Source organism: Colletotrichum spaethianum, assembly GCF_022836535.1.
Source record: "Colletotrichum spaethianum MAFF 239500 DNA, contig04, whole genome shotgun sequence".
NCBI lineage: Eukaryota > Fungi > Ascomycota > Sordariomycetes > Glomerellales > Glomerellaceae > Colletotrichum > Colletotrichum spaethianum.
Window position 1 is genome coordinate 1,082,038 of NW_026054774.1, and position 16,428 is coordinate 1,098,465.

At 56.2% G+C, this 16,428-nt stretch overlaps 8 protein-coding genes across 8 annotated transcripts; 4 read left to right on the top strand and 4 right to left on the bottom strand.

The window, feature by feature from the left end:
* Window positions 1–278: 278 nt before the first annotated feature.
* Window positions 279–1,012, top strand: ColSpa_02322 (sedoheptulose 1,7-bisphosphatase; the record flags this gene model as incomplete). The annotated part of the gene is made up of 2 exons (XM_049268534.1): window positions 279–366; window positions 447–1,012. The coding sequence occupies 2 exons, from the start codon at window positions 279–281 to the stop codon at window positions 1,010–1,012; spliced, it is 654 nt and encodes a 217-aa protein (XP_049124491.1).
* Window positions 1,013–1,404: 392 nt separating this feature from the next.
* On the bottom strand, window positions 1,405–5,001 carry ColSpa_02323 (vanillin dehydrogenase; the record flags this gene model as incomplete). Its single annotated transcript, XM_049268535.1, has 6 exons — window positions 1,405–1,811; window positions 1,866–3,234; window positions 3,285–3,384; window positions 3,438–4,374; window positions 4,431–4,865; window positions 4,971–5,001. 6 exons carry the CDS (start codon window positions 4,999–5,001, stop codon window positions 1,405–1,407), a joined length of 3,279 nt encoding a protein of 1,092 aa, XP_049124492.1.
* A 1,020-nt stretch (window positions 5,002–6,021) lies between these two features.
* On the top strand, window positions 6,022–7,321 carry ColSpa_02324 (uncharacterized protein; the record flags this gene model as incomplete). Its single annotated transcript, XM_049268536.1, has 2 exons — window positions 6,022–6,817; window positions 6,876–7,321. 2 exons carry the CDS (start codon window positions 6,022–6,024, stop codon window positions 7,319–7,321), a joined length of 1,242 nt encoding a protein of 413 aa, XP_049124493.1.
* A 345-nt stretch (window positions 7,322–7,666) lies between these two features.
* Window positions 7,667–8,772, top strand: ColSpa_02325 (uncharacterized protein; the record flags this gene model as incomplete). The annotated part of the gene is made up of 2 exons (XM_049268537.1): window positions 7,667–7,791; window positions 7,851–8,772. The coding sequence occupies 2 exons, from the start codon at window positions 7,667–7,669 to the stop codon at window positions 8,770–8,772; spliced, it is 1,047 nt and encodes a 348-aa protein (XP_049124494.1).
* A 307-nt stretch (window positions 8,773–9,079) lies between these two features.
* Window positions 9,080–9,274, bottom strand: ColSpa_02326 (uncharacterized protein; the record flags this gene model as incomplete). The annotated part of the gene is made up of 1 exon (XM_049268538.1): window positions 9,080–9,274. The coding sequence occupies one exon, from the start codon at window positions 9,272–9,274 to the stop codon at window positions 9,080–9,082; it is 195 nt and encodes a 64-aa protein (XP_049124495.1).
* A 1,808-nt stretch (window positions 9,275–11,082) lies between these two features.
* ColSpa_02327 (ALY/REF export factor 2) lies at window positions 11,083–12,626 on the bottom strand (the record flags this gene model as incomplete). Its single annotated transcript, XM_049268539.1, has 5 exons — window positions 11,083–11,618; window positions 11,671–11,818; window positions 11,874–11,940; window positions 12,419–12,552; window positions 12,579–12,626. The coding sequence occupies 5 exons, from the start codon at window positions 12,624–12,626 to the stop codon at window positions 11,083–11,085; spliced, it is 933 nt and encodes a 310-aa protein (XP_049124496.1).
* A 951-nt stretch (window positions 12,627–13,577) lies between these two features.
* On the top strand, window positions 13,578–14,733 carry ColSpa_02328 (mannan polymerase complex subunit MNN9; the record flags this gene model as incomplete). The annotated part of the gene is made up of 2 exons (XM_049268540.1): window positions 13,578–14,660; window positions 14,713–14,733. 2 exons carry the CDS (start codon window positions 13,578–13,580, stop codon window positions 14,731–14,733), a joined length of 1,104 nt encoding a protein of 367 aa, XP_049124497.1.
* Window positions 14,734–15,693: 960 nt separating this feature from the next.
* ColSpa_02329 (protein peroXIN-4) lies at window positions 15,694–16,422 on the bottom strand (the record flags this gene model as incomplete). The annotated part of the gene is made up of 2 exons (XM_049268541.1): window positions 15,694–16,016; window positions 16,173–16,422. 2 exons carry the CDS (start codon window positions 16,420–16,422, stop codon window positions 15,694–15,696), a joined length of 573 nt encoding a protein of 190 aa, XP_049124498.1.
* Window positions 16,423–16,428: the final 6 nt, after the last annotated feature.

The window sequence follows — 16,428 nt, forward strand, 5'->3', positions numbered from 1 at the left end:
CGCGAACGACATACGCACCTACCACACGCCAGAACCAGCCTCCCGCGTGTTCTTTGTGAAAGGGCGCATCATCTAGAACCTTTTTTTATACAACCCCTCCGACCGCTGCCGCCACCAGCCCCCTCCGCGCGCCAGTCTGATAACTGCCCAGCCATTGCGACGTACATCAGTGCCTCACGCAGTACACTTACGGTCACTCCAAAAACTTGTCGCGGCATAATCGCGCGCAATCCATTTACTTCTTCCCCCTCTACAGTAACTGAACAACATCGCCCAACATGTCTGGCTGGGTGGATTGGTCCAAGACCACGCAATCCCGCAACTATCGCGGCTCGACCTCGTTCGCGACATTCATGATCATCGGGCGTACGTGCTTCTTCCTCCGCCCCCTCTCTCTTCAAATCGCGTTCCAACCCCGCAAGAATACTGACAAACCCCTCCCACAGCGACCTGCTTCTTCCTCGGCATCCTCTTCGCCTCCTTCCCCTACGACTTCCCCCTCCTCTGGACCTCGGCGCCCGTCCCGGACACCTTCTTCCAGCACCTCGAAACCCACCTCAAGTTCATGCACCAGTCCCCGCCCCTCATCGGCCGCCTCCTCAACATCATTGTCTTCACCGGCTTCCTCGGCTTCTTCATCAAGCTCTTCCGCCCCTCCGAGGCCAACGTCCTCTTTGACGGCGCCTCCCTGGTCCTGTACCTCATCGGCGTCGGCGTCTATATCACAAACATCGTCAAGGGTCTGCGCTCCGTCTCCGCGGGCATCTGGGACGACCCCGAGTTCACAGGCGAGGTCAAGGACCCACGCGTCGATGGGGAGATCATCCTCGGAAAGGAGGACAGCTTGAAGGTCCTGGCGGCGAGTAACACCATCCTCGCGCTCGTCTTGGTCGGTGTCTTGGTGTTGCAGGCGGGCCAGTGGTATGCCGAGCGCAAGGACCGCGAGGACTTCGTCAAGCTTGAGGAGGAGAAGAACAGCAAGGGATCTGCTTCGCATAAGAAGAAGCAGTAAAGGGGCGTTGCGCTGGATACTGCCCCATCATTGCCTTGCCCCAAACATGTCGTATCCAGTGAGTTTGGTGGTCCGAAGTCACAGCTCGACATACAGTCGATCTAAGCTCTCTGCTTCCACGAAGGGTGCCTTGGGTGGCAGCGCGTCGTGTGTTTTGCATCATGTACACTGGAGTCTCTGCACGGGACGCGTCACAAAATGAAGGCGCTTGAACAAAACACTCACAATGTACCATATCTTAACATCATATTGTTTATTTTTGAGCTCCATCTTGGCCCTGGTCTCGACAAAATACTAATGACAAGCAATGAAATCTTTTTTTAAGCGATAATGCCATGTCCTCTTCACCTAATAGCACATGCGTTCTCATTCCCTCTCTGTTCCAACGTGTCTTACTCGAGCTTGAGCTGCTCGAACTGCTTAATGGTACCCTCGAAACCTCTGGCCTCAGACTCGAGGTCGACCAGCTTCTGCTTGTCTGACTTCTGAACGGCCTCGGCGACCTTCTCCTTGTAGATGGGGTCGTTGAGCACCTTGTGTTGCTTGTCAATGTTGGAGCGAGCCTTGTCGAGCTTCTTCTTCGCCTTCTCGATTTCGGCGTCGAGATCGACACGGCCCTTGACATGCAGGTACACGGAGGCAGACGAGGCCACAGGGAAGGCAACGCAGCCGGCGGGACGAGCAGCATCGGCGCCGATGATGTCGATGCCCGTGACGCCCTTGCCGCTGAGCGTCTTAATGGAGGCGACCTGCTCGTTGATTGTCTGGAGTGAGGTAGCATCGTGGGATTGGATGATGACTGGGGTTGTTAGTGAAAAGCGCTCACGCCACAAAACTGGCAATATCAACTTACTTCTGCTCTCCTCCTTCTGGGCGTACTCGCTCATAAGCGATCTGGCACCACGGGAGCATCCCAGGACAAGCTCGTAGGCGGCCTCGGACTTGGGGTCGTCAAACTTGGCATCGTAGACGGGGTAGCTGGCAATCATGATGGACTTGGTCTTGTCATCGGGGCGGCGGGGCAGGCGCTGCCACAGCTCCTCCGTGAGGAAGGGTGTAAAGGGATGGATCATTGTCAGCGCACCCTCAAGGGCGGTGTAGAGGGTCTGAATGGCGCTGGCAGCCTCCTCCGGTGTGCCGTCCTGGATGATGGACTTGCTGTTCTCGATGTAGACATCGCAGAGGAAGTTCAGGATGTACTGGTACACGATACCAGTAGCATGCTGGAAGTCACGATCGGCCAGGGCGGCGTTGATCTCCTTCGCGGCGGTGTTGAGCTTGTGCAGGATCCAGCGCTCGGCCAGGGTGACACCAACAGCAGGCTCCTTAGTGGGAACAAAGTCCGCAGGCAGCTTGCCGAGGACGTATTTCGACGCCTGCCAGATCTTGTTGCAGAACTTTCTCCAGCCAGTCATGACCTTGACATCGAAGTTGACATCACCGCTTGTCGAGGTAAGGGCAGCCATGGTGAAGCGCAGACTGTCAGCGCCGTTGCGAGGGAGACCATCGGGGAAGGCCGACTTCTGGTACTTCTCGGCCTTGGCGACCTCACTCGGGTGAAGGTTGCCCACGCGAAGCTTGGCGTGGAGGTCATCGAGCTTGATACCAGCAATGGCATCCAACGGATCAATGACGTTGCCCAGACTCTTACTCATCTTGCGACCTTCCGAGTCGCGGACGAGGCTGTGGCAGTAGACCTCAGTGAAGGGGACCTGGCCAGTGAGCTTGATACCGAGCATCACCATTCTGGCGATCCAGAAGAACAAGATGTCCCAGCCAGTCTCGAGAACAGAAGTGGGGTAGAGCTCCTCCAGATCCTGGGTCTTGTTGGGCCAACCCAGGGTCGAGAAAGGCCACAGGCCCGAGGAGAACCAGGTGTCGAGAACATCCTCATCCTGCTCGAGGGTGAACTTCTTGCCCGGAAGGGCAGCCTTGGCCTTGGCCTCGGCCTCTTCGAGAGTCTTGCCAGCGAACCACTGCTTGTTGTCCAAAGGATCCGCCTTCTCGCCCTCAACCTTGGCCAGGTAGACGGGGCAGCGGTGACCCCACCAGAGCTGACGAGAAATACACCAATCATTGATGTTGGACATCCAAGCGTAGAAACTGCGCTCGGAAGACTCGGGGCGAATCTTGATTCTGCCGTCCTTAACAGCAGCAACGGCATCGTCGGCCATGCTGCGCATGCTCATGTACCACTGGGGCTTGAGGAGAGGCTCAATGACCTGTACATTGTCAGTGATCGTTCAATCTCGACTTGAAAAGGGACACTGACATCCTTGGAGCGTTCGCAGAGAGGAATAGTCATGGCGTTGTCCTTCTTGTCGACGTAAAGGCCGAGCTGCTTGAGCTCTTCTTGGATGGCGTATCGGACGCTAGAAAGGGGTCAGCCTGTGCAATACTAACCGCAACGTCTGTAGTTACTCACTCGAATCTCTTCTGGCCCTTGTACTTGCCACCGTTCTCGTTGATGTTACCGTCATCGGTAAGGATGTTGATGAACTCAAGCTTGTGCTTCTGGCCAAGGTTGAAATCGTTGGGGTCGTGCGCAGGGGTCAGCTTGACAGCGCCGGTACCGAACTCCTTGTCAACATAGGTGTCGGCAACAATGGGCAGCAGACGACCCTCGATGATGGGGTGCTTAGCCTTCTTGCCAACGAGGTGTGAGTACCTGGGGTCCTCAGGGTGGACGGCAATACCAGTATCACCGAGCATCGTCTCAATACGGGTAGTGGCAACCTCGATGGTCTCGTCAGAACCCTCAATGGGGTACTTGAAGTGAATTAGAACACCGAACTCGATCTTCTTTTCGTAGCCCGGAACCTCCAGCAACGTGCGACCAGACAGCTCCTTGTTGACGACCTCGAGGTTTGACAGGGCAGTAGTGAGTCTGGAAGACCAGTTGACGAGTCTGTTGGCACGGTAAATGGTACCCTCCTCGAAGAGTCTGACAAAGGTCTCGGCCACGGCGGCAGACAGGTTCGCGTCCATTGTGAAGGCCTCACGGCTCCAGTCGAAACTTCCTCCCATCTTCCGGAGAGCAGCGTTGATCTTGTCGTGATACTCGCCCTTCCAGGTCCACACCTTGTCGACAAAGTCCTCGCGGCCCAAGTCGTGGCGGGTCTTTCCTTCTCTTCTCCAGAGCATGTTCTCGACAACGCTCTGTGTCGAGATACCGGCATGATCGCAGCCGGGGATCCAGAGGGTCGTCTTGCCCAACATGCGGTTCCATCGAATCATGATATCCTGAAGGGAGTCGCCGAGGGCGTGGCCGAGATGCAGAGCACCGGTGACGTTGGGCGGGGGATGAGCAATGACGAACTTGCCCGCAGGCTTGATCTTGCCCTCGGCAGTGAACTCGGGCTCTGTAGGAAAAGTGTCAGCTCAAAACCTCTCGTGAGACGAGCACGTGTTCGCATACTGAAGAAACCCTCCTTCTCCCACCAGTCGTACCAGGCGCTCTCGACGGCTTCGGGGTGGTAGGCCTTGAAGTGAGGGTCTTCAAGAGACTTGAGGCGCTTCTTCTCTCCTTTGGGGGTATCTTCAACGTATTCAGGGATGGCCTCTTCCTCCTTCTTCTCGGCCTTGGCCTTCTTCTCCTTGTTCTTGGACGTGGCGGGCGCGGCGGCAGCCTTTGCGGCCTTTTCGGCCATTTTCTGCTTGAACTTCGCGTCCTTCTCGGCCTTCTTGCGCTCCTTCTCCAACTCCTTCTCGGTCTTCACCTTCGGGGGTGCGCCGGCAGCAGCACCGGCATCCTGGCCAGCGGCATGGGTGGCGGACGTCGAGGAGACCTGGGCCTTGGTTTCGTTCGAGACGGCAGGAGGCGCTTCCTCCTTGAGGCCCTCAGTGGCGCCAACTGAAATAGGAACACATGGTCAGTTCAATCTCGGGGGAGGTCACGATCAGAGTTGGCCTAGGAGGCATCGTGAGGATGTGGGGGGTGGGTGGAGGGGTAGCGCACTGGGGTTTCCGCGTCCGCTGTCGGTAGCCATGGTGGCACGTGTGTGTAGGAACGGTCGTAGACGGGGAGGAGGTAGTCGTGGACGTGGACTTAGTGATGGAGGGCGCACGCGGAGTGCTCGAAGAAATATTGATTTGGACGTGGTGGATATTTTGGCGAAGAAGCCCGGGGAGGTGGGCTTCGACTGATGTCCAAATACTAAAAAAAATCTCCAAAGGTCTCCGATGAGGGGCAGGCAAATATGACTCGGCGGTCTGGTTGCAGCACTTCTCTGAATTTGACTCACAGGATTGGATGTTCGAGGAGGAGCGCTTTGGAGGGGTCATGCAGCTAAAAATCGGGCCTGAGTCACAGTCCAGGCGCGCCAGGGACGTGGACCTTCACTGCTAGAGTCACCTGCCGGGATGCCAATGACATGCCTTATCGATTATCGATAAGGGATTGCATGTCTGCTCCTCAGGCGACACCCTTCTGCCCCTGGCGCCAAATGCATCCCAGGAGCTTCCCCAGCTTCAGCCACATTCTCCAATCAAATTTGTTGATTGCTTCATCATTGGTCCAGTCCCGAAGAAACGGGTTGCTCTTCACAACTCAGTTATTGCAACCTCTTGTTTTCTTCGATGGAACTGTAATCCGTCTGTCTAGCGTATCACAGTGCTGAATTGCCTCACAGCTCATCCCTAAGGCTCTCCAGGTGAAGTCCTGGACGAACTCGAAAGTGGTGACGCGATGCACATCTCGAGAGTTTACCAACGGCTTGCTCAAAACGCCTCTAGAAACACACTCATAAAAAAACTGCCTTCAAAAGATACTCGAGGTGCTCTCTTCTCTGTCCACGGCAACAAGAGCAGTCCCAAGGTGAATTGAATACATATACGTAGACCCAAATACATATAAGGATCTTTGCTGACCAACACCCTTGCAGTATGGACTTGTTGATAACATACACCAAAATGTCAAGAAACTTCGAGAAAAGGGCCTTGGAAGTCAAGATGGACTGGTCGTGCTTGCTTCCCGGCAATACGCCTCCTGGTTGCAGGATAACCAGTTCATGTCGGCGTTGGTAGAGCCTTTCGCGGAGTTTTCGCCCACCCAGGACATCAACGTCCTTGCCGCCGCTGTCGACGGCCTGCATCCCCCCCGCGCATTCGGGGACACGCCTCATGGGTTCTCGTTCTACTACGGTCCGATGAAGGGCATGATGCCGGACTTGTGGCAAAACGACGAGCTGAAATCCCCGCGCGACTCGAAGCAGCAGGCGGCCATCTCGTTCCACCTCAAGACGCAGGCTAAATTTGGAACCAACGTCAAGTGCACGCTGCCTCTTGCCAACACTATTTTCCAAAATGGTCTGCAATCTACCTTGTTGGCGAGCCGCTGGCGTTGGTCAGGACCCGACTCTAGTCCAAAGCTGGCTCATGTCACAGAGAAGCAGTCCCAGAATGTCACTTGTTGGGACCCACACCGTGATACAACAATCGTCATCGAGTCCCCGTTGCTCCCAATCACTGCCCCTCGGAAGATTCTCGCAGGGCTGGGCAATATTATTAGACAGGTTGAGGTGGATGGCAAGGAAACTCCGGCTTCGGCAGAGCTCGAGAAAGCCGTCAACGAGCTGTACGCTAGACGATCGAAAGAAGGGCACGGGTTCCCGCCGGGCCCCGTAGGTGTCTGGGCTATCGTTCTGCCCCCAGGCCCTATGCAAGCCGCAGACTTGGAATACCTGCAGGAATGGTCCGAGAACTTGAACCAAGTTCAAACCGCGTACGAAGAATGGGGGGAGGTCATGGAATTCAAACGTCTTGTCCAGAAGCTCTTGCGACATGGCGGCAGAATCTACAAGATCCGTAAGTCTATTATCAACTCTGTTTTACGTGAGTCCTTACAATGCTAATGCATACGAAGTGAGCGGTGGAGGAGGGTGGGGAAAGAAGCAGGGCCTCCTTTCGTTGGATCCCGAAACTACCTACTCGGCGTCGTCTGGGGAGGAAGACTTGGACAGCTTCATCAGCTCCTTCATGAGCCAACATGATGGGAGTGCTCAGCAAGGCGTGGTCGCTCCGGGATCATACATTCAATACGCTATTACACCCGCCATGAGCGCCCGACCGGACGTTTCGACATCGAAAGGCGCGACCTTGAGTATTGCCTTTGGCGCATCGGAACCTGCAATGTCGGAGGAGCCGCTGTCGACCGCCGGTTCTTCGAAATGGAAGGTCGTCCCTGGGCATTTCGGCGCGGTATCGAGCCATGGGCTCTTTATTAAGTCTGAGACAAACGGCTTTGTCAGCGATTCAAAACTCGACGCGCCGGGGTCGTGGTTGGGATATTTGATGTTGGGCAACCGATGAAAGATCTTGTAACTATGTGCGATTGAGCGCCGAGCTCATGTATAAAAATTGTAATCATGTGAATAGTGCGATTAGCACCGTATGTGATGGGCCCGATGAGCGTTTTCTCTTTTCTCTTAGTTTATTTGAGGAACTGTCGGTCAGTCATCCGGTGTGTCTGGTTTTGACTGACTCTGCGCGGCAATAAGACGAAGAGGACTGACGCAATTCTGTAACTTGCAGCTCAACTTGCATTGGACGCACCAAGTGGATGCTTTCTCTCGCAAACAACTTTCTCAGCCTCCGCAACTCATCCCATGTAACTCTAAGCATAAGAAAACGTGAAGCTTAATAACTACGTAGGAGATGGCCACATACAGCGAGACACCCTCTAAGGTCGGAGTCATCTCCATCGGCGACATGGGCGTCGGCATCGCCAAGCTCCTAATCGCTAAAGGCTTCCAGGTCGCAACCAACGTCAAAGGCCGCAGGTAATCAACCATCCTCATCGTTCTTTGTCACTTTACTCATACTAAACCCCTTCTCACAGCGAAGACACCATCCAACGCGCCCGCGACGCCAAAGTAGAACTCTTGGACTCAGACATAGACCTCGCATCTCAGTGCGCCGTGATCCTCTCCGTCGTCCCTCCCCGGGACGCCGAGGCGACGGCGGACCGCATCATCGACGCCCTGGCCGGCGCCTCGGGCCGAGCGCCCCTCTACTTCATCGACATGAACGCCGTCGCGCCCTCGACGTGCAAGTCCATTGCGTCGTCCTTCACCCGCGCCCGCGCTCCCGCACTCTTCATCGACGCCTGCATCATTGGCGCCCCGCCCCGCCCGAAATCCGCCCCCAACGCCGGCACCAACGTCTCCTCTTCGTCGGCCCCACAGGGCAACGACAGCGACGACGGCTGGTACGTCCCGGGGATGCCAATGTCCGGCCCAAACAAGCTGGCCGACCTATCTCTTCCAGGAACAGCCGGCCAGGAGACGGAGACCTTTGGCGCCCGCCTCAGCGCCGTCCTCGGCGGGAACCACATTTCCCCCGACATCGGCGCCGCGAGCGGCCTCAAGATGTGCTTCGCCTCCATGTCAAAGGGCTTCACTGCCATCGCCACGCAGGCGTTCACGAGTGCCCACAGGATGGGCGTCCTGGACCACCTGCGTGGCGAGCTGTCGGCGCGCCTGCCGAGTCACCTCGATTTCGCCGAGAAGGGCGTCGTGACGATGCCGCCCAAGGCATATCGGTGGGTCCGCGAGATGGAGGAGATCAGCAAGACGCACGCCGAGGAGGGTGGCTTCGGACCGGAGCTGTTTGTGGGTGCGGCGGGGGTATACAGGGCCGTGGCAGAGGACTCTCCGCTTGGGGCGGAGAAGATTGGCAAGAGGAAGAGGGGCACGACGGTGGAGGACGTGGCGGCGGCAATGACTGAGGGGTTTGAGAGGAAGAAGAAGAAGACGGACTAAGGTCGCGCGGGACGACACCAAGGGCTTACGAGATGTAGACGAGAATATAGTAGATGTCAAACGCAAAGATAAACGTATGTTATTACGCCCCGAGCTCCATTTCTACTCACGTAGAGAGCTTTTCGTGATATACAATCAACTCGCCTTGAACGCCATTCGTGCCATGAAACATGTGCTACCGCCCCGACCCAATTCTTGCAAATGTGTTCACACCTAAGATTACACCACCATCCATTATGCGCCAATTCAGTTACTTCCACGTCATAAGTTCGCCTCACAATTCCTTCCCGCGAATCCAAGCCACATGTTACAAAACTGATAATGTCAAATCACCCATAAGCTTCGCTTTGATATGAATGTCCACCTGCAAGTTGAGTTTCAGGTCTACAATGAAGCCTCGCTCGCCGTCATGGAGGATGTCTCTTGGGTTCTTGGCTCGCTCCGGCAAGGGCGTAGAGAAGTCAGGGCCGCCAGGGGGAAGTTCGCCGCCCTCCTCGGGCATCTCGCGTATCGGCGCTCTCAGGGAGAGGTCCTTGGATGTACGTCTGCGAACGGCAGGACGCCTCAAGGGCCGGAAGCTCGATGACGAAGAGCTACTCGTAGTATCGGTATCTGATGCGAACGAGGATGCACTGTTCTCTCCGAGTTGCGGAATTCTTGTCGGCGCGGATCGACGTGCCAAAACGCCCGGCCGGAGAGGCACCGGGTCTACTAGCTGCTCATCCCCGAAGGCATCGTTGCTGCTGGAGCGGCCCTGGGTGCCGAAGGACGTCTTCTTGCAGGCCTTAATGCGGATTGGCTTGGTCCTAAGTTTTTGGGTCTGGTGTTGCGGGGAGTCTCCTCGGCGTCGCTCTCGTGCTCACGATCTGAACCGTCAAAGACAGACTTGCCCTTGGCGTCTGATGTTGGCTGACGTGATGATTTCCTCCGTGGCTTAGGGGGTTGAGACCTGGGTTGCGAACGTGATTGCTGTTGAGAGTTGCGCGATGTAGGCGTATTATTGTTGCTGGTAGATGGCGACGGGCCCTCCGTATGCTGGGCTGAGTCCATCCCGTGTAAGTGATGGAACCTTCTCTTGAGAGGCCCGGCAATTAGAGATGAAGGCGTGTATGCTCGTTAATAGGGTGTCGAAATGCTCCAGGATGGGCTGAACAGTATCGAAAACGGTTGCGTATGTCCCGCAGATCCCAGAAAGTAAGGTGTAAGAGTTTCGGCGTTGAAACAAACCCTCGTGTCGCGCTCGTGCAGGTGGTTATGTCTCTTTATGTGACGATCGTCGTTCCCACGATTCAGTCGCTCAGAGAAGGGCGTAAGAGCGGTCTTCGCGCCCAAAGGTGATGATATAGGGCAGAGCTAATACCAGCGACAATCATGTTGTTGCGTCCTCGTCGTCGGTCCGTTTTCTGTCACAAGTCGGATAGTAGTAGTCGGTGTCTCCGTTTGTTCGAAATGTGGTCGTGCCCGTATTCAAAGACGGCTCTCCATTCCGGTTGCAACGATTTCCAAGATTTGGGATGACGGTGGGAAGAGGGAGGCGAACAGGCGCTGGGACAGACCTGGGGTTGAGGAGGAAGACGAGAGGCGCAGACGGGGGGCCGGGGAGTAGAAGTGGGCAGTCGCAGTGCCAAAGCTTCCTGGGCAGGCGCTGGTGTGCAGAGCGCACATACGCATGCACCCTGACGTTGCAGCCCGGACGTGCGCTTGGTGGGGCGGACATGGGCTTGCTGGGGGGGGTTGCGATTTTCCTTGGTTCTTGGGGAACGTTGCCAAGTTGCATGTCACATGTATGGAGGGTCCCCGCGATCGGAAACTTGATTTTGAAGGGGCAGCGGCTCACTCGTGGGCCTTACCAAAAAGGCATGTCCCTTGCTTTGACTACTATAGAATGTCGAATTCTGTCAGTTCGAGGCATGAGGCTTGCCCAAAGTGGAATCTACCAAACTCGATGAGTAACATCGGCATAAATATTCCAGGAAACGTTCGAGAAACCAGCGCAACGGAGGCAATGCCGAGGCCAAGGGTCCAACATTTTGATTGGTGCCCTGAGTCCCCTGACTTCGACCTGAATGAATTGCCATCCGGATTTCAATTCTGCTTTTCCAGGGTAATGGAGTGACTATTGTTGACTTCTATGGCTAAGTAAGGGTCCACGATGCAATTGGTGTGGTGTAGACGAACCATGTTGGATGGCATTCTGACAATTGGCTATCCACATGTCCGTCGCCAGTCATTTTGTTCCAGTATATTTTGTTCTCGTGACTGGTCCGAGACACTTCGTGCAGCATAAACCAAGGCAGACTGAGCCAGGGTTTACTCGATCATATCGATATCGTCGTTCGCGGCGGGTACCGCGGCAGCAGCAGTAGCGGTGGCGGCACCGTTTGGCTGAGGCGCAGGCTCTCCGGAGTTTCCTCCACCAAAGTAATCTGCCATCTCGGCATCCAGTTCCTCTTGAGTCTTCCGAGTGCGCCCGTCTCTACCCGAGCGGCCACCTCTCCCACCCTCTTGGTCTCGTCCTCCATCTCTGCCTCCATCTCTGCCTCCATCTCTGCCTCCTCCTTCCCTGCGCGCGCCTGGCCTACGACCACCGCCGCCACCGCCACGTCTCCGGGGCATGGGGCTGCGCGAGCGGTTTCCGGAGCGGTTCCCAGGGACGTATCTGTCGATGCCCCTGCTGGCAGCTTCGTCGACGTCATATTTGCGCCCAGGCGACATTGATCTTGAACGACCGCCAGGAGCAGAGATACGTTCGGCCAGAGGACGGCCCGGCATCACTGCTGAGTCGAAAGGGTTACGGGATCGAGGACCCGGTCCGCCAGGCATGATTGACAACCTGATAGGTTGGCCTGAAGCATGTTAAACTTTGAGCACTTGCAGGCAGAGGCCCATAGTACGTACCGTTGGCATTGGCGCCGTCAAACTCCTTAACCGCCTCCAGAGCATCCTCGCGGGACTCCATGGTAACAAATGCAACGCCCTCCGAGCGTCCAGCGCGGTCATACTTGAGGTCCAGCTTGGCGACAGGTCCGATCCTGTTGAAGAGTTCCTGTATCTGTCTTAGCCCCCCTAGCCATTGTTTGCAACTGTCCAACAGTTCGTACCTCCAAATCCTCCGGAGTCAATTCGTAATGGACGTTCTCGACACGGATCTTTGCGCTGCTGGAATCTCTGTGGCACAGGGTCAGCATACTCTTGCAACGTTCAAAGAATTGAGCCTACCTTTGTTCTGTCTCGTCGCGTCTTCGGCGTGGGGCCGGGCCACGGCGGGTATCTGTTCACTTTAGCAGGTGATCACACAGGGTCTTGACACCAGCCAAGCCGTACCGTGTTCTTCAAAGCGATCGTGCACCCATTCACTAATCGAGTGTTAGCTTAGGACACGCTCCCGGTTCTTTAGTCTGCCGAGACCTACCTATCGAGGTTTCTAGGTTCGTCGCGAAAGGACTGTATCGCAGGACGGCGACGCTTGTTAGCTAGGTCCTTGCAATTGACAGGAACCGCTCCCGGTCTTCAACGAGGCGTCCAGCACGGTCCGACTGCTGCAAGAGAATCGAAGTTGACCGGGATGAGGAGGAGGGAGGATCATTCAACCTAGACGATTGAGTCTGGAGATCTACCACGAGACGATCAGAAGATTGAGCCGTACCTTTCTGACGCCGTCACGAGGGTATTCTTGACGTTCGCGGTCACGTCTGCGAGGAGCACCTCCGCCGCCTCCGCGGCGGTTGCGAGGGCCGTCGGTCTTCTGTGAATACGTCGAGTAAGCTCCGTGGTCGCATACTGTGCAAGGCTGCAAGTAATCGTACCTTCTCACCGAGGATCTCGTCGAGGCTGCGGTCTAATTTGTCCGCCATGGTGGGTTTGTAAGTAGGAAGAAAATACTGAGAGGATTGATGCAGCTGAAAATGTCGAATCGATCGGTGGAAAGCTTGCCTCGGTCTCGAAGGAGGTAAGTTTTGCTGCAGGATGTGACGGGACAACAATGCTGGTCGCGACTCGAGCACCCGACAGACGGCTGACCGCGGATTGACTGGAGCGTCCGACCGCCCAAAAAGACACTGAGGTGTGGCGCTGCGTGGGGGAAAGACCTTGGGGTGGCTGAGAGCTTGCTAAGTATCTCGGCGGGGACCGTCAGCATTGGCTAGCTGCAATTGGCTAGCAAGGTCTAAGCAGGAAACGTCCATGAGAGGAGCTCCCCATGTTGGATGTCTAGTGGATCGCACTGCAAGTCTCAGGGGTCCGGGTTAGTCTCGACTGGGGGCTATTCCACAGTTCTGACTTCTGGTCCATTCAAAGTCTTAGCACCACTCAGCGCGCCCGTCACACGCTGGTCGCAAGTTTACAGGCGCTGTCTCGCGTGTCTTGTCAGCGCCCTGCGTCCGCTGATGTGAGGTTTCGGGCCGGAATTAGTCCTCGAGAGGAGATGAAGCTAAGCCCCTTTTGTCATACCAATTGGTAACTTTAGTGTAGAGCTGTCCTCCCCAATGCGCATCCCTTGAATCGATTAGCCCGTCGACGTGGGAATCTCGTATCTGGCCAAATTTCTCGCTCCTTCAGCCAGAGACACACGAGGAGGAGCGCCCGGTGTCATCTTCTTCGACATCTGTACAGCCGCCACTCGCTGCCAGAAAAACAAACTCACATCTATCGTGAGCTTGTCCTGAACCACGAGACAAACCGCGTACCCGAAAAGCTACGACACCCAACTGTGAGAAGCCAAGCGAAGAGCCGTCAACGACCTCCTCTGAACCCACAATCACCTTTATGATTTTCGCATCCTCGTTCACCCCGTGAGACTGCCACCCATGGCCCGCCCCATGGGGTCAGTTCGCCTGAAGAAGGCGAACCCAGTGACCCTCCTTCTTGGCGCAGTGCTGTGCATCTTCATCATCGTCTTTCTCGTCGGGCCCTCCAAGTCGATCAAGGCAGAGCCGGCCGGTACCGCCTCTCACCACCTATCGCCGCCAACCGCGCCCTATCGAAAGAAGGCCAAGGGCGACACGAGACCACCGCCAGTCGTCCACTACAACCTCAACAATGTCACCATTACAACCGATCCCATCGGCAACCGCGAGTCCGTCCTGATCTTGACGCCAATGGCGCGGTTCTACCAGGAGTATTGGGACAACCTGTTGAACCTCAACTACCCTCACGACCTCATCTCGCTGGGCTTCATCCTGCCCAAGACTAAGGAAGGAAACGCCGCGACGGCAGCGCTGCAGGAGCAGATCACCAAGACCCAGGGCTCGGACAAGAACCGCTTCAAGAGCATCGTCATCATGCGGCAGGACTTCGAGCCGGCCATTGCATCCCAAGACGAGAGCGAGCGACACAAGATGGAAAACCAGAAGGCCAGGCGGGCAGTCATGTCCAAGGCCCGCAATTCGCTGCTGTTCACGACCCTGGGACCCCAGACCTCGTGGGTGCTGTGGCTCGACGCCGACATTGTCGAGACGCCGCCGTCCCTCATCCAGGATCTGGCATCACACGACAAGCCCGTCATTGTCCCCAACTGTTTCCAAAGGTTCATCAACCCCGAGACCAAGAAGATGGAGGAGCGACCCTACGACTTCAACAGCTGGCAAGACAGCGAGATTGCGCAGAAGATGGCCGAGACAATGGGCCCCGACGATATCTTGCTCGAGGGCTACAAGGACATGCCAACGTACCGTGCGTTGATGGCGTATCTGGGCACCGACGACAAGGACAAGCAGATGGAAATCCCCCTGGATGGCGTTGGCGGCACTGCGCTACTCGTCAAAGCAGACGTCCACCGCGACGGCGCCATGTTCCCGCCCTTTTCCTTCTACCACCTCATCGAGACGGAAGGCTTCGCCAAGATGGCGAAGCGCTTAGGCTGGCAGCCGTTTGGACTCCCGAACTACAGAGTAAGTAATCCTTGATTGTCGCCGTTTGTTTCAGCAGCTTATACTTGCACAGGTCTACCACTACAATGAGTAACGGCAAGGCGTCACGACGGACGGGAGCCAGAACATACACGCCTACCATTGTCTTTGTCAGTGAGACGGGAGCCAAAAACTTGCTTCTCCGGCCGCCAACAGCACTGGCGACGGCGTCACGACTTAACGCGCGGATTTCATTGGAAAGAAACTTATGCCTTTTTTTAAAACCCCCATTGTGCAGATACTCCTTTTTCGTATCCTGCCAAAAATAATTGCATTCGAAATACTCGGGAGAAACAAAAGGGCAAAGGCGGGCGAGACCGGCGTTCTTTGTAGTATATGGACACAAATCACCCACACAACACCAAACTACCCTACACACACACACACCACACTTGCTTTGTATTTCTCTTTTCGCGATGGATTCAGGAGTCAGGGACATAGGGGACAGCCGGAAGGTTTGGGCTGGAGCGGCCAGGCGACCTTGCAACATCAAGGCGACTGCGTCCGAGGGGGTGTAAGAGTAAACACGAAAGCGCCAATGGACTCAAAGAAGGTGGCGGGGGACGGGATTCATGGGTTGCGCGATATATCTCCAGCATTAGAAGGAGTCTCTTGTTCTTCAACTTGAGGGCTCTGGGCGTGATAGACCAAATCATATGTTATCCACAAGAAAGGAAATCCTGGTCCATATCTATGTTTGTTTGTACGATTACACTGACGTATTGTATTCCCTTTGACCCTCGCGCCGTTCCGCCCAAACACAAGTGATGATTGATTTCCCATAAATCCCAGCCCGCTTCCGAAACCCAGCCTATGTTCTCCCTCTCGATATGTATCCTTATCTCTGGACTTCACTTGTCCGAAACCCTGTGGCCGCCCCCTACATCAAGCCCAGTGTGGGCCAGATCCCCCTGCATCCACCTCTTACGATGACAATCTCGCGCAGATTATCGAGATCCCGCGAAGTGACCTTTCCTCGGGGGCCCGGGTTGGAAACCTGAAAAATTCCTGCCCGCTACGGCCCTTCGTACCTCCCCTCATCGTCGCGGCACCAAAACGCGACGAGCGCGCGGGTGCCGAGCACGTCGCCGCCGCGCAGCAGCGCCGCGACGTCGACGTTGAGGGGCGAGTCCGTCTCCGGGTACGCCAGCAGCGTGCGCACGGCGCGCACACTCTCGAGGACGCTGTAGGCCGGCGTCCAGGCGTCCTTGAGCAGATCGAGGCAGATCTCGCCTGTCTGCAGCGCAATGTTGGCGTGCACGACGGGCGTCACGAAGCGTATCGTCGGCGGGCGGAGCGGGTAGTCCTGCGGGATCTGGATGGCGAGGAGCCAGCGACCTTCTGTTTTTTTTTGGAATAGCAAAGCATTAGCCATCGTATCTCGGGGCGGCTGTTTTCATCTTGCGGCTTAGGGGACGCGATGGTGCCCGGGCTATGGCCATGACCGAACCTCGGCAGAGAAAGTAAACAAAGGGGAAGGGGCCGTCCACATACCATCGTATCCGTTCCCGATCCCCCGTCCGTTAATCACAGCTTCCCAAGTGAGGAGATCCTCATCGTCGACGGGACCCAGCCTCTCGATTCCCCGCTCGCCCTTCTGCTCCGCCCGCCACACGTCCAGCTCCTTGATGAGCCTCTTGATCGCGCCCCGCCCGTCTGACGACTTGGACTTGGACTTGGACTTTTTCGCCGCGCCCGCCGGGTTCGACTGGGAATCGGGCAGGTTCTGGATCCGCCACGACATCTTCGC